Source organism: Micropterus dolomieu, linkage group LG14 (genome assembly GCF_021292245.1).
Source record: "Micropterus dolomieu isolate WLL.071019.BEF.003 ecotype Adirondacks linkage group LG14, ASM2129224v1, whole genome shotgun sequence".
Lineage (NCBI taxonomy): Eukaryota > Metazoa > Chordata > Actinopteri > Centrarchiformes > Centrarchidae > Micropterus > Micropterus dolomieu.
The window spans coordinates 14,223,267-14,238,227 of NC_060163.1; the positions used below are offsets into that span (position 1 = coordinate 14,223,267).

A 14,961-nucleotide genomic window follows, 5' to 3' on the forward strand; every position below is an offset into this window, starting at 1 on the left:
TTTATTTATTTATTTTATTTAAATTTTTAATATATATATATATATTTTAACACACACACACACACACACACACACACACACACACACACACACACTTACTGTTTTATTTATTTAATTTTAATTTTTTTTTTTAACACAAACACACATACGCTTTGATTACTTTACGCTTTAATTACTTGTTTAATGAAATGTATGGGGTTGATTGTTATGTAGTATGTATGATGCTTTGGCAAAATTGTTATTACACATTCATGCCAATAAAGCTAATTTGAATTGAAATGTGCGAGAGACCAGCCGTGTGAATCATTCACAGCATGGCAGTATTCATAGTTCCGATATAAATCTATATACAACAGATCATTTTCTTCTACTTTGTCGATGATTCACTGTCTGTGAACGAACAAGAGTAATAATAGAATAAAAAGACTCAATTTTGGAAACCGACCCTTGGCAGGAAGGGTCACATTGCTAAACAATAGAATATCTCCAGTCCGTCTTAAAGGAGTGTCTCACCAAAAGAAATGTCAAATAGTTTAAGGGTGCATTGACATTCCACTTAAGTGGATGGTCAAGTAATAAATATTGACATTCATAATAAGACTACTTATAGCATTACTAAACATTAAAAATTCGGTGTCATTAAAAGATCACAAAGAATAATTAATGAAAATACTTGCTCTACACACCACACACCAAAAACACACAGTAAACAAAAAGTGAAAACAACTGCTGTATGCAATCAACTGATACATGATGTTCCAGTGATGGACCGACATCACAGGCTGTGTGCCATTTGAAACTGTACTGTATGTCTCAACTGTCACAACTTGCACAACATCCCCCACGCTGAGGTAACAAGATAATCCTTCAGCTGGATGGGGTCAAGACCCTCTGACAGAAACCACCCTTCTAAGGTATCCTTCAACAAGACACACATTTTTATGAGATCCAGAGTTGCTTTTGGGTACCTGATGCTGCACACTGAAAGACTTTGAGGGAATCAAATTGTAAAGAAAAAAAATAAAAAGCTTATGTGTCACGTGAAAAAAGGGTGAAAGAAAGGGTGACTGACTGATTGCGGCAGCGGTCCCTGAAGGAGTTGTTTCTGGACGCAAGGTATGGGCCAGCAGAAGAAGGACTGGTAGACGCCTCGTCGGGATCGTCTGCCTCCAAACTACGATTACAAGATCTGATGGGTAGAAAGAGGAGAGTCAGAGGCAGCCAAGTGAAAGAAAATTTGAGGGTTTGAGATCACAGCAAAATTGGGAAGTACAGAACATCATAAAGTTTGTCATTCCATAATCTTTCTTTGAGAATGTGTTTTCAAGGATGTAGTATACCTGATAATTTGGAGGATGTTGCTGACAGTTGCTTCTTTCTCTGGGACGTGTAGACCATCTGGACCAGACCGTGGCATGAAGTTGTGCTGGCCGCTGTAGTCAGACACAAACTAGACCGAGGAGGACAAACAGAAACAAAGCAGGATGAATTTTACTAAAATGGTGTCGGATTCTTCCTGCTCGGGTCAGTTCTATGAGAGGTGTGCATGTTCTGTACCTCTATTGAGTCCTCTGTAGTATCTGGAGATTGATGTTTGAGGCTGATGATGCTTGCTGTCCCATCCAACGCGTCACTCAGCTCCTTCAGAAAAACCCCACAGAATGGCACCACCTATGGTAAAAAGAAAAATGCATCCCATTATGGCTTTTACTGTACTGAATTATTTATTTTATTTCACTGTTCACTGCTATTATAACCATGAAACACATACTGACTGACCCACATAGCCATTACATGCCAAAAACATTCCCTGAATAAAACAGCAACCTACCTTGCATCCTGGGATATTGAGAGCTCTGGTCACAACCTTCTTGTACTCAGAAGAAGACTCGTGCTGAGCCATGGCATCCTTTAGGCTCCTCATGGTCTCGATGTCCGACTGATCCATGAACTGCCACATCTTCAGCACCTTGCGGGACCTTGGGGGGGTCAAAGAAGATGTCAAATGTCAGTTGGTAAAGTGTGACATTTTGTCTGTGTGCAGTTTTTTTGTGTACAACATGTGAGCATATTTGAGTTAGTGTCGGCGTGTGCCTTAAAACCTGAGTCCAGCCAGGAACTCCATGACACCATTGTAGTTTCCCATGTTCCAACAGCATTTAGCGACATGGACCAGATAGGAGAAAACTTCTCTCTTCTCCTCCATGGACCCTGCTGTCAGGATCAGCCACGTCACCCACGAACTCACCTGTCGAGTTTTACATAAAAGATATTACTATCACATTATGAGATCATTGTTTGAAAGATGTGGTGTCCGAACACATTCAAACATATTTTTTAATAAAAACAAAAAAAAATGGGAGCATGCTGCACATAGCTACATCAATAAAAATAGTAATAACAGTGGAAATTTCTGATTGGACAATCTACATGAAGGATGACTTCATGTACCAACCCCGAAGATGACTTGTAAGTGTGTTAGTGTGTTACAACAAGGCTGTAACTAGCTATGTCCAAATTCAGTAAACAAGACACTGCAGCTAAATGACGCTCAGTTGAAACTCTTTATTGTGTGTGTGGTCTCGCTTGTGCTCATGTCATCTCTTTTAAATTCTGGTATGGCAAGCTGTTTCTAAAGTGGTAATGTATGCACAGGGCCATGCCAGCTTGCCACACACTGACACACACAGGCGAAAGAATGAGATCTGATATCTATCAGCTGCACTCTGTCTCTTTGCACTGACTGCCTCTCAAGCACATGCAAAAGACATGATGGAAGAACCAGATATTTATCAGGGTCAGCTTCCTTTCACATTCTCTGTGATTAACACACAAACACAGACACACAAACTAACTCACAATACAGGAAAAGATCAGATTTCAATCTCGCCGTTTCTTTCTCTTTAGTGTCTGTCACGTGTGTGTTAGAGCCTCATGAATATATTCACACATACACAAAAGCATGCGCGCGCACACACACACACACACACACACACACAGAAACTCCCTAACCCCCTTGCAGGCGGTAAAAACATCCCCTTGGCCCAGAGATCTAGTACTGGGTTATGTAAGGCTCTGTAAAGCCCACCACAGTTTGACTTTACAGGGACTAAATAAAGCCACAAAAACACACATATACACACGTAACAAAGTAATCTCTTTCACATGTAGACTTTTTGTTTGAGGTTGTGATGAAACACTGGTAAAATGTTTTTCCCCCGTGACACCTGTGACCTCTCAGTGAACTAATTCCCAAGCAAGCACATACACAATCATACATAACACATGCAACCACATCCACTTCCCTTTACAGAATAGGACCCCATTAACATACACTAGGTATGAGACCATGGATACTCACATATCAATCTCAGGCACATGTATAAACAATTTAACACACAGTATATACATGCATCTTAAATATGAACTTGTACATATAGATAACTTACTTCATAATCTACAGTCTTTGATTAAATGCAGAATTTTATTTTGCTAGACTCTTAAAAAGCTGGCTGTCATAATTCCAAACTCACTTATGTTAATAGTGTTATGGTTTGTTAAGTCTCACATTTTCTCCCTGTCCAATATGAGCAAAAGCACACCAGTTTATGCATTCCTGTGTGATAGAAGCATGGGCATGAGGGGGGGGGGGGGGGGGGGGGGGGGGGGGGGGGGGGGGGGGGCGGAGGGTTGGGGAGGTTACTGTGAAAATGTAATCCATCTCAGACAGTCTCCTCTAAAATGCTCTCACTATAATGTGCCGTCTTTATTTACTCAAACTGAGAAACACGAAAAGATAAAAACTTAAGTGCCACCACTTTTCCTACAAAATGTATTATGCAGTTGAGCGGAGCGAAGAACGTAATTGAGGTTTAAAGTTTATTCGACTTTGAAAGGATTTGTTTTTCAACAATAATTCAATTCAACAACTAAACAGGTCTTGCGGTGGGATCTCAACTAAAATGTAATGGCTGTCCTGACTTAAAGGTGAACTTAATTAAATAGTAAAGTATGAAGAGAACTTCAATATCAGCGATTTGGGGGAAGCCCGAGGAACCTTTGTACTCCAAACACTATTTTATGATTTTAAGAACAAACTGCACAACCTCATCTAGGTGTTGCAGATTCACTGTAATTAAGAATATGGGTTTTTTTTTCAATAAGCCAATTTTATTAAAGTGAGAAATTATTTTCAAACTCACTCCTGGAGCTGATGAGAATGCATCATCTTGCTCTTTAGCGCTTCAATTGTGCATAAGCTTGTTCCAGAAACAACTGTACTGTACATGACTTACTGACAAACTACTGTACTGCCATACAGTCCCTTATCTGTTACACCCCCACTCTGTACTTGCTAGGATGTGAGCGCCAAGATGCTTGAAAATCTGCTATTAGTCACTTGTAGTCAGCAGCTGGGCTGAATTACAGTCACCATCTAAAACACTCAAACAATCTGTGGCTTTCTGAATCGCTACAGATCAAGGCATTGTACAGAGTTGGCATCTCTACTGATATTTCAGATAGCAAAAGTGTGTACTCAGTGTAGTGTATGAACGATTATAGACAGGATATGAAGGTGTACAGATAGATAGATAGATAGATAGATAGATAGATAGAGAGGTAGGTGTTATTAATGGCAGCTTGACAACATTTCAGAACACACATGTGTACACACACACACACACGCAACATGTGTGCACATAAACACACGCAACACACGTGCACACACACACAAACACACAGAGAACCGAAGCTAGATACAAACTGATCCTCCCTTTGATGTTTGTCTATGTGCCCATCTGTCTGTCCGTCTCCATCTGTGTGTGTGTGTTATAAGTTCAACTATGAGGGTCAGTTTCTCTTTGATACATGAATTACATAACCAAGGTTGACAGAAAACTATTACACACTGAACGCACAAGCACATACTGTACTCGCCCCGTCAAAGCTGAACACTCCGGACAGACACAAAGGGGCCCAAACAGCTCATGCTTCCCTGCGTCCAAATGTTCTCTTGCCGCGCTATCCTCTGTAACCGTGTATTCTTTCACTCCCATACATGGCTCGAAAATGAAGAGGATCGAAACCTTTTCATACCTTTGGGAAAATTTGATTTCAATTTACAAAATGTTGTCTGTCAAGTGTGAGAAAAGAAATCAGACCCTAAAGCTAATAATGCAATATCTCTGTGGATCCAGTCCAGGGCAGTATTGTCAGTTCTTAACCAGGGCAACTTCAGCAGGATATTACCTACGTAACACTCCACTTTTTTCCTTGAAATGAATATCTCTTTTTGGAACATCATTTAAAGAAAAATCCTTAATTGTAAATGTATTTCCACATAGTAACTAACTGAAAACATTATATTTCACACCAAAAAGAAAGTAAATAATAATGACTTATTGTAACTAGGGAAGCAACTAAATAACTTTTAATTGTTTGGTCTAATATCAGTAAGAGGCAAAAGATGAAGCAATGAATCAGAAGTTCCAGAGCCTACGGTGCCGTCTTAAATGTCTTCTTTTGTTAAACCAACAGTCCAAACCCAAAATGTTTTCAGTTAACAAACATAGAAGACATAAATTTGAGAATCTGATTGCATGAATCTGCAATTTTAGCTTTAAAAAATGCTTAATTTAATCAATTATCTAAATGGTTAACGATATTTTTGTGTGTGTAGATCCACTAATCGACCAATCGTTTCAGTTTGATTTGCAGCAGTGCCAATGATGGTTTGTTGAAGATGCTGAAGAATAAAAGCTGGAACAAACTCCCTATAATATGAAGAGTGCGTGATGAGGAAAAAATTTTAATTCATTCAAAACATTGCAAGATCCTTCAACACATTTCTAATGTAAATATTTGACATAACGCTGACCACAATCACTGAGGAGAATCCTCATCCAAACCATAGATATACAGTTACAGCTAAGACAGAAGACTCCAGCATCTCATCTTCTTCTGAGAGTGTCCTCAGTGTCTTCACGGGGAGAATCACTGTTGTCATTTGACTCTTTTTCCACTGTGCCCATATATGGCTACAATGCACTTTTGGGAAACAATTTTTTCAGCATCTCTCTACTCTCGCTGACTGAAATGAAAACCAGCTGATGAGAAAGGCTTAAACTTAAAGATGACATCATCATTCCCAACCAATCTCTGCCTCTCTCACTTTGACTTTCTCAGCAGGACAGGGTTGTGATTGTTTATTCTTGAAGTCACACAGCAGAAAAGAGACAAGTCCCGAGAGACTTTAGGCAACTTACACCACTGGGAGCATGTGCGCTTGTGTACACACAGCATGTGCTTTAGTCGTGAGCTGATTAGTCGGTATGACTCGCACGGCAAATACAACAAGGTGAACCCAGCTGAAGGAAAACACAATTACTGCTATGCTATGCTTTTCAGCCTTTCACATTCATGTCAAATCGCACTGCACGCATTTTCACTGTCTCCGATGATGTCATTAAGTGGAGGCCACAAAAGGGCCCTCAACACAGCCATCAAATCAGGAGAAGCAGACTTCACGGTTACTATGATGAATCACAGGCTGTGTCATCACAGCTCTTAAAGCTGCATGCGGCGTACTGGCTTCAAAAGAGGGTAAAACATGGATGTTACATTTGAGCTGAAACAATTTGTAGATGAATTGATTAGGGGATCGAAAAAAAATGAATTCGCAACTAATTTGATAATGAATTATTTGTGGCACCTTTTTCCAGGAAAAACACCTAAAATTACATACCCAAAATGAATCAGGAATAACTCCTCAACCATTTGGCCTAGATGCATAATTCTGGTCTCCTTTGAAAAGTCAGAAGCTAAGGTATATTGTGTATTAATATATTTATTTTATTTTTACAGACTACATGGAGATGCAATAAAGAAAAAATCGGATATTTTTATCCTCGCCTGGTAAAAGCTATATTTCAATGCAATAAACCATCAAAACCATCCTGAGGAAGCTTTTAATGCAACTGAATATCTTCTAATACACCTAGAATGCAATTGTAACTGTAAATCTGATGAAAATAAACTCAAATACAACAGTTATCATACAACATTTTCAAATATACCAGGCGAATTTCCATATTTTGGCAATATTTATTGTTAAAATGTTGACTTTTATTGATAGATATCTTTAAAACACTTTTTCTGTCCATACAACCAATTTCCAAATTACAAAACATTGAAATATTGATAAAAACATTGATTATTCATCAACATTCCTGTCACCAAAAGCACTCCCATGCTTTACAGGCCTGTAGATTGAGAACGGAACATGATGGGGGGGTATCAATCGATCCAGCTTGAGCAGACCTTTCATTTGATACCTTGCATGTCTATATATCTCCAAGGGATCGGCCACAAAATGGCAAAAAAAACACCGTATGTTCTCAAGCGGCATGTTTCCTCTCTGCAGAAAAAGACGACAGCAGGCAGGCAGCTTGCAGGTGTTGCGCAATAATCAAGATGGCGCCCGCTTAGACTCGGAGCAACAACATCGGCGGGTTTCGGAGTTAAAACGGTGAAAAAAAAATTTTCTATCAATAATATCACCAAGAGCACCATTGTCCCCAGTACCGGGGGCGTCTGTTTTCAACAGGTAATTTGATTGGTAATTTTTCTGGTAAAAATGTCAAATTTGGAGGTTCAAGCTGTGAGGATTTGCTGTTTATCTTTTATGGGGTGAGCAGGAATAGCCGAAGATTTAATGCTTCCAGAATCATTATGAAACAAGGATCATACCATTTTAGCTACATGGAGGTGCTCAATGTCGGATTTGACATAGAACTACCCATTTTCTCCCAATATGTTAATAAACAGCCTATTATGATATAAATATCAACATATAATGCTGTAAATAAAAGTGTGAAAAGAACGAACCTTTTTGAAGTGTGTGAATAAATTAAAATTGTAACCCTAACCCTTAAGGAAGGGGGATCAGTGTGCATGTGTGAGTGTAGCCTGTGTGTGTGTGTGTGTGTGTGTGTGTGTGTGTGTGCGCGCGTGTGTCTGTGTGTGTGTGTGTGTGTGAGAGAGTGTGTGTGTTAGAAGAGGAAGAGAGACTGTTGTGAGGAGTTGTGCATGCATCTTGCGGGACATTCAAATCACCATTGATGAACCACACAAACAATATTATATAGTTTTTAAAACGTACTTGGAATAGACACGCGAGGAGGCATGCACACTTTCATTTTCATTCAACACAGATGTTTATGTGTATGAGAGAAAAAATAAATACATAGTAAGAAAATAAAAGCATAATAATCCTAAACATGCACACATTTTATATCAGCAGACTCCTCACCTCATTGAAGCGTGCCACCAGGTCCTCCACAGCATTACTTCGCTGAGCACTCTGGGTAGGCATGGTGGGCACTGACAGTGAGGCCTTGAGGTTTGGGTGGCGCTTAGTTTGACACTCTGGAATGCCCATGTCTCGAGTGAGGAAACAGAGGTAGTCCAAGGGAAAGACCTGCAGACAGAGTGAATTAGTATTACTTCCAGCATAGAAATAGACTTTTTCTCTCGTGATGCTAGTCATTTTCTTCTCATGTTTTACCCATCTCTTAAATATTTATTTTGTCCAACCAAATCCAACACAATAAAATACTAGCTTTTATATGAATTAATATGTTTTCAATTTCATCCTTTGTGCTTATAAATCCTCACTAGCATTAAATAAGTTGTCAAATAAATTAAAAAACACAGGCCACCAACATTAATGTTTGTCTTCCTAGAATATTCTTCATATTTTTTGACCCAGCTATGTGTTTGTGTGCATGTAAGTTCCTCCCACCCGTTGGTAGAGCTGCTGCTCCTGCTCGGTGAGGATACAGGCGATCTCCTCAGGGAACTGAACAAGGTGGCGCACCTCTGCCAACTCCTTACTGATCCCACTGACACTGGGAGGAAGAGAGCTGCTGCTGGTCATACTGTTGGCCAGCTGACGCTCTGGATAGACAGATAAAGGGAGACGGCAGAGAAATCATGAATTGTCCTACTTTTTCCACATGCCATATATATGATTTTAGGTTGCACATAAAAAAAGAGAGATTAAGAGAAAGAGGAGAGAGAAGGGTTGATGGAAAGAATGACTTGGCTTCACTAGTATCAAGTACACAAGGACAGCAGAGACCGCTGTTGCTAATACAAATAAAGAAATGGATGGAGAACAGAAATCAGAGAGAGGAGGGATTAAATGTGAGATATTATCTATGCTGATGTTTCCTTTTCATCATAAAAACGTTTTAAGCCTCAATGAAATGTGCATCTCTTTTTCAGGATTAATCTGAATGTTTCAAGTCTTCTGATCCATCAGTCCCTGCATACCATATGCTCTCTTTCCCTCGACCAGCCAAGAGAAGCCTGCACACTTCACCCTCTAGAAGTAAACAGCATTGATCACCTGCCAGTTCCTGTGTTTGGATTTCAGTCAGGTCCATTAGTCTGTCTGTTTACACGCATACGCACACACATATGCAAACTCTACCTCATCTCTGCTAACAAAGGACTAATGGACAGTTTCTACACTGGAGCTGTAGCTGCCAGGTAGACATACTGTACACTGTCGGGATGGATGCCACAGAAACTAACAAGCCCTTTCCATTGCAGGAGCTTCTCCAGGAATCATTTGAGAATTTCACCTGCCATTTGATCGCAGAAATTTACAGAACCTATTTCATTGTCAATGGGACATAGTTTCTGACCACCATGGAGTCCCTTCTTCTCAGGCAGGGACTATAGGAGTGAGGTCTCCAGTGCTGAATGCAGCTGACTGATCAAACCCAAGCTATAACCCACCTTGATATTGTACAGCTTTTATTCCAACGGAAGCAAGCAGCTGTTGCTAGTAGCAATATACCTACAGTAGAGTAAGTTGTGGCAGGCATGTGCATGTGAATTTTTTCATTTTATCTGCACTAAATGGTTCAGAAGGCAGCCAGTTGTCTGCAAAACTAATGCGTTGTTTAGGTTTATAGTACAATACCATGAAAGCAAGGAACCACACACATAAAAAATTGTGTAGGCATACACATATGCAGACACACACTTAAAGGTTGTCCTTGGTAACCCTTGAGATGTGCAGGTTGCCATGGTAACAGCAGTAACTGCTCTGCAGGGGAAAAAATTGCTTATTTACACAGTTTGATTTGTGGATCCGGCCTCACAGCTTCTGCAATGAACTCTCAGTGTGTGTGTGTGTGTGTGTGTGTGTGTGTGTGTGTGTGTGTGTGTGTGTGTGTGTGTGTGTGTGTGTGTGTGTTGAGAAGTTGAGAACACAGAGAAAAAAGAAAGGAAGGTAAAAAAAATTGACTTGGAAAGCTGGAGTGAAGGATAAAGCAGAAAAAAGGTCAGTAAAAAAAAACTCCTCACGAAAAAAAAAATAAAAGAAGAAAAATGAAGAGCAGAAGAGAAATGGTGAAGGGGACAGAGATAAAATAGAGAGGAAGGAAGGGATAAGTAGAATAGGTGGAAATTTTGCAGTTTACACTATGAAGCAGGTGTGAGCGATCTATCACAGTTAGAGAGACAGCATAATCCACTAAATCCTTTAAATGTCCAGAGAGGCAGACTACAGGTTATGAACGATGGTTCATTTATAAAGTCCAGACCTGGAATACGTTTTTTCATAGAAATATTTGCATTAAATTAAACAGAGGATAGAAACTATTTGGCTGCTGAAAGAGTCAAAGAGCCTGACGTCCTGAGATTACACAGAAAATAAGGCCTGTATATAAAGTTGCATACTGGAGAAAACTGTTGCTGACAAATTATAATGCATAAATACTGCACGTCTTCGAAATGCTATTTCACACAAGCCCTATGACAGAAATGATGTAGAAACAGCTGCAACAATTAAACAACCAAGAAAGATGTAGTAGCCTACATTTCATATCATGTGAATTTTTTTGAACTTATGGTTCACAACATTTGTCATATGTCAGCTCTTGGCAAGCACCCAAAAATACCTTAAATATATCCTTAAGGACTGTCTTTGATACTTGGCTTTCCATAAAATACATACTTTTATTTAAACTGGTGTTATATATTGTATTAAAAAACAATTGAAGCATATAACACATAACTTGTGGGGGGTTTTATAGTTCAAAACAATCAAATCTTCCGTTTCTCAAGCACTGAGCAATATCTCCTCATCTCTATCCCAGAATGCTAACCTTCTGAAGTGGAAATGGAGACACCCTTAAATGAGTGATATGAATTTCATGACCATGCAGAGGCCTCAATCATTCATTTATTCATCCTTTAAACTGGGAAAACACAAAGGTGTCGGACAAGGCAGTAACAAAAAGGTCTTAAGAGATTCTGAAGAGAGAAAAATTCAACCATAACACATTGACAAGAAAGAAAACAACCATGGTGGATACATTACATAAATGTTTATTCTTATAAAGAGCTAAATCTATCATTTTCTAAACATACAAAAACAAGATCTACATTCTCATGAATCACTGTTTTGTGGCAAAGCAGTGATTCCCAAATTAGAATCAACAGTTGAAAAAAATGTATTAAAAATTATCAATGTGCTTTGTCGTGTGTTATTCATGACATCCTCAACTTCTGCCTGCAAAGCTTCACACAAACTCTCCCAATATCAGTAATGACATGAGAAAACTGTGATAAATAAACACTGGGACTGAAGGCCGGATGGAATGAGATCTTGGATTCCAGTGATGGTGATAAGTGTAACTAATATAATCTGTTGTGAACCCATGAGAGAAAGGCCCCTGAGCCGTTACGGATCATAAACACCAGTTTGAGAAACAATGATTTTATATAACAAACACACAATATATTGATATTGAGCATAAAGCAAGTCTACTGTGAGACTGAGAGAACATGAACCTGGACTAACTGGCCATGTCCCTGTGATGTTTATGCATGAGTTTATTCATCTGTAATACAAGCTGAATGCAAACACACTGTGTGTGTGTGTGTGTGTGTGTGTGTGTGTGTGTGTGGAGTAGATTGGCTATACATCCTTTTAAACCATTTTCATGACAATTCAGTTTTAAGAAATAGCATGCCATTAAATAGTCATTTCGGCAGGCCTATTTTTAAACCTAAGCCCTATTTTTTTTATATATATATATTTGGAGGTGTAAATGACTAGTAGGTACAAACAGTTTTGGAACTGGTCCAGTAGATTGCCTCAGCTGGCAGCCACATGCTGCCCGTCAAAAGTACTTTGCAGCCCTTGCAGCCTTTTTCCAGCTGAGGTGATTCTAAAACAAAGGATTTACAGATTAAACTTTACACTTCAAATTCATCAAATCACTGAAGCTGAGGAAATTGCTACCAAGTGTGTGTTGTTTCATTAGATTAACAATTAAAATTAAAAAACACTTAATGCCATGATCTGATTCATTATCATTTTCTTTTTATTTGCCACACCTCTAATTATAGCAACAGTACCTTTCATTTAGCCGTCTCCACCACTTTACCCATCAGCATATACAGTAGCACACATAAAATCAATGCTTCAAGGTTTTAGAAAACGCCACATCACAGCAAAATGAGTCTTGTTCAGTGAGATACAGTGTCTGTGTATTTTAAATAAATCTCAGTCCACCAATAACTGACTCAGGGGGACTTTTCAGAAGAAAAGGTGTGAAATCTTTCAACACTGCTTTGACGATTAATTTGTTGGTTGAGCAAACAACAGGTTATGTATACCAACCAAAGGAGAGGAACCTTGAACATAGACCCTGCCAACTCTCTTTGCCAGCTATGCACACTGTTCTTCCCAAACACGTTTAGAGCTGATGACAACTTCCCTGCTGGAGTATTTAGAGCACTCAAACAGGTGCAGCACAAACAGCCTGAGTCGAAGTACTATTAACAAATACTATATTGCTTTCTGGTTTTGGGCAGAAGAGTTGCCCATGTCCACAAATATTGATTGATCCACTGTAGTGATACAGGTGAGTAGGTGCAAAATGTTATAATTAAAATCTCCAACTGCCAAAACTATCAATATGCTGCCAAACTGCAGCACCGGGCAGTCTCACTTTAGATCACAGCAAAACAGTAGTTCCTCTAAATAGTGATTCCATGGCATAAAAAGCATGTAGTAAATAACCGAACAACATCTGGTACTACCTAGTCCTTATTGGCACACACACACGTGCATGTGAAAGTAAATTCAAGTAAGGTCACATTTGTGCGAATAAAAATCAACAAGTAGTGGTAAACAACAAACTAACACATGGACAACAGTGAACATAAACAAGCAAAAATAAACAGTGTAAGGACTCATAATACAGACACACAGCAGCAGCAGAAACAATAAACATTGATCTGTCTGACTGTTGACAACACTGAGTTATGACAGGGAGTTTCGCCCTTGGATCAGATATCTACACTGCATGCACATTGCATGGACTCGCACAACCACCTGCAGACATAAATATAACGTTTAAGTTCTTCCGACCTTTCTTCATCAGTGGGGAGGACTACGACAAAAACCAGGTCGAAGATAAGATGTTCAGACTGATTAAAGCAAAAGGCTCCTTGTTATGAAACCAAAGATTACATTACAGCATCAAATATGTCACATAATACAGTCAAGTGGAAATGCATTTGGAGATTTAAAAGTTTGTTTTACACTACTCTCTTCATGTGAGAGGTATCAGGTCAAACTAATCTGTGAATGAGGCCCATTCAATCTGCAAAAAAAGAAACATAGGACCTTCGCCAAATAAGTTCAGTGCAACTGCACAGCCTGTTTAACTTCACAGTGACATGAAACAAATCCGACAGAACACACAAGTCATTTTGGTGGTTTTGTTTTTAACTGTAAGGTGCATTACTGGATCCTCAGTGTCTAAACATATCTGTAGCCATGTTTGACATTCATTCTTAGGGTCAATTCAATGTGAAGTCGCCCAGAGACACTGACATTCTTGACTGTCATTCTGTCAGGTTTCTGGTATGAAAGGGGCACAGGGAGCGCACTACACTTCCTCACATACGTTTTTCAAACATGCGGCATAATCCATCAGATATTTACATAAACTGTCAAAGTTTTAAATTGGACTGCAATGTCACTGTCCTTATAGTTTCTACTGGTTACAGGCTAAAAAATCTTGCAATTCGGTAAAGGAAGGAAAAAACAAATCAAAAGAGCATGCTGGTCCAGTTGACCCTTACATAAAAAAAACCTGAGTCACACTCTGAGGTATGTGCTTATCTGCCAGTGAGCAAAGCAACATTAAAACCTTACCCACTAAAAAAAAACAACAAAAGTGGACTGGAGGCAACAGTGACATTTGATACAGTAAAACCACAAAATGAAAACCAGAATTTAAGAGGATACAAATGGCACTGTAAGGTATAAATCAACCACAAAACGACCACAAGTCCTGCCAAGACAAGACCGAAACTGTTAGCCTGCATTTGGCACCAATTAGACAGCACAAAACAGAGAAGGTAAAGTGAACCAACAGAGGATTATGTAGTTTTTAAAATGACTAATAATGAAACGGTTAACATCTGTGAACAATACACATTGGATACTTTCAAAAAATGAACAAACATTTACAGTGCAGATAAAACCAAATCTGGTTTTAATCTCGCTAAATGTGTCAAATTTCTTCAACTTGAGCTGAGCAAATGACTTGCTATCATAATCAGATTTGCTGATGACCATGTAGACAAATGGTTCAAGTACTCCTTTTTAATGAATCAAGTCCCCCTTGATCTATCCTATGCATAACAACTAAGTGCGGACCACGCTAGGCAACATACAGTAGTTCTTATTAACATATACATAAAGATATTTAATTAGACGCAAAACATACAAGTGTGCACGCTTGCGGACAGACTTTCTCCATAAATGTACTACTCAGTCATTGAAACTCAGACACCAGCAGCCACACTGTAAGTCACATTTGCTCTACTCACTGATCAGCTTGAAGTCGATTCTGTTAGAGT

At 39.1% G+C, this 14,961-nt stretch overlaps 1 protein-coding gene across 2 annotated transcripts in view; it reads right to left on the reverse strand.

Annotated features, from left to right (window-relative positions):
- Positions 1 to 14,961, reverse strand: part of plce1 (phospholipase C, epsilon 1) — a 98,828-nt gene that overhangs the window by 30,265 nt on the left and 53,602 nt on the right. For both annotated transcript variants that reach the window (XM_046068031.1, XM_046068030.1), the window contains exons 8-14: positions 8,804 to 8,958; positions 8,312 to 8,479; positions 2,103 to 2,248; positions 1,832 to 1,979; positions 1,558 to 1,671; positions 1,341 to 1,450; positions 1,073 to 1,189 (exon numbers count right to left, since the gene is read on the reverse strand). In XM_046068031.1, the coding sequence (XP_045923987.1) occupies positions 1,073 to 1,189; positions 1,341 to 1,450; positions 1,558 to 1,671; positions 1,832 to 1,979; positions 2,103 to 2,248; positions 8,312 to 8,479; positions 8,804 to 8,958 (958 nt within the window). The remainder of the gene's footprint in view (positions 1 to 1,072; positions 1,190 to 1,340; positions 1,451 to 1,557; positions 1,672 to 1,831; positions 1,980 to 2,102; positions 2,249 to 8,311; positions 8,480 to 8,803; positions 8,959 to 14,961) is intronic.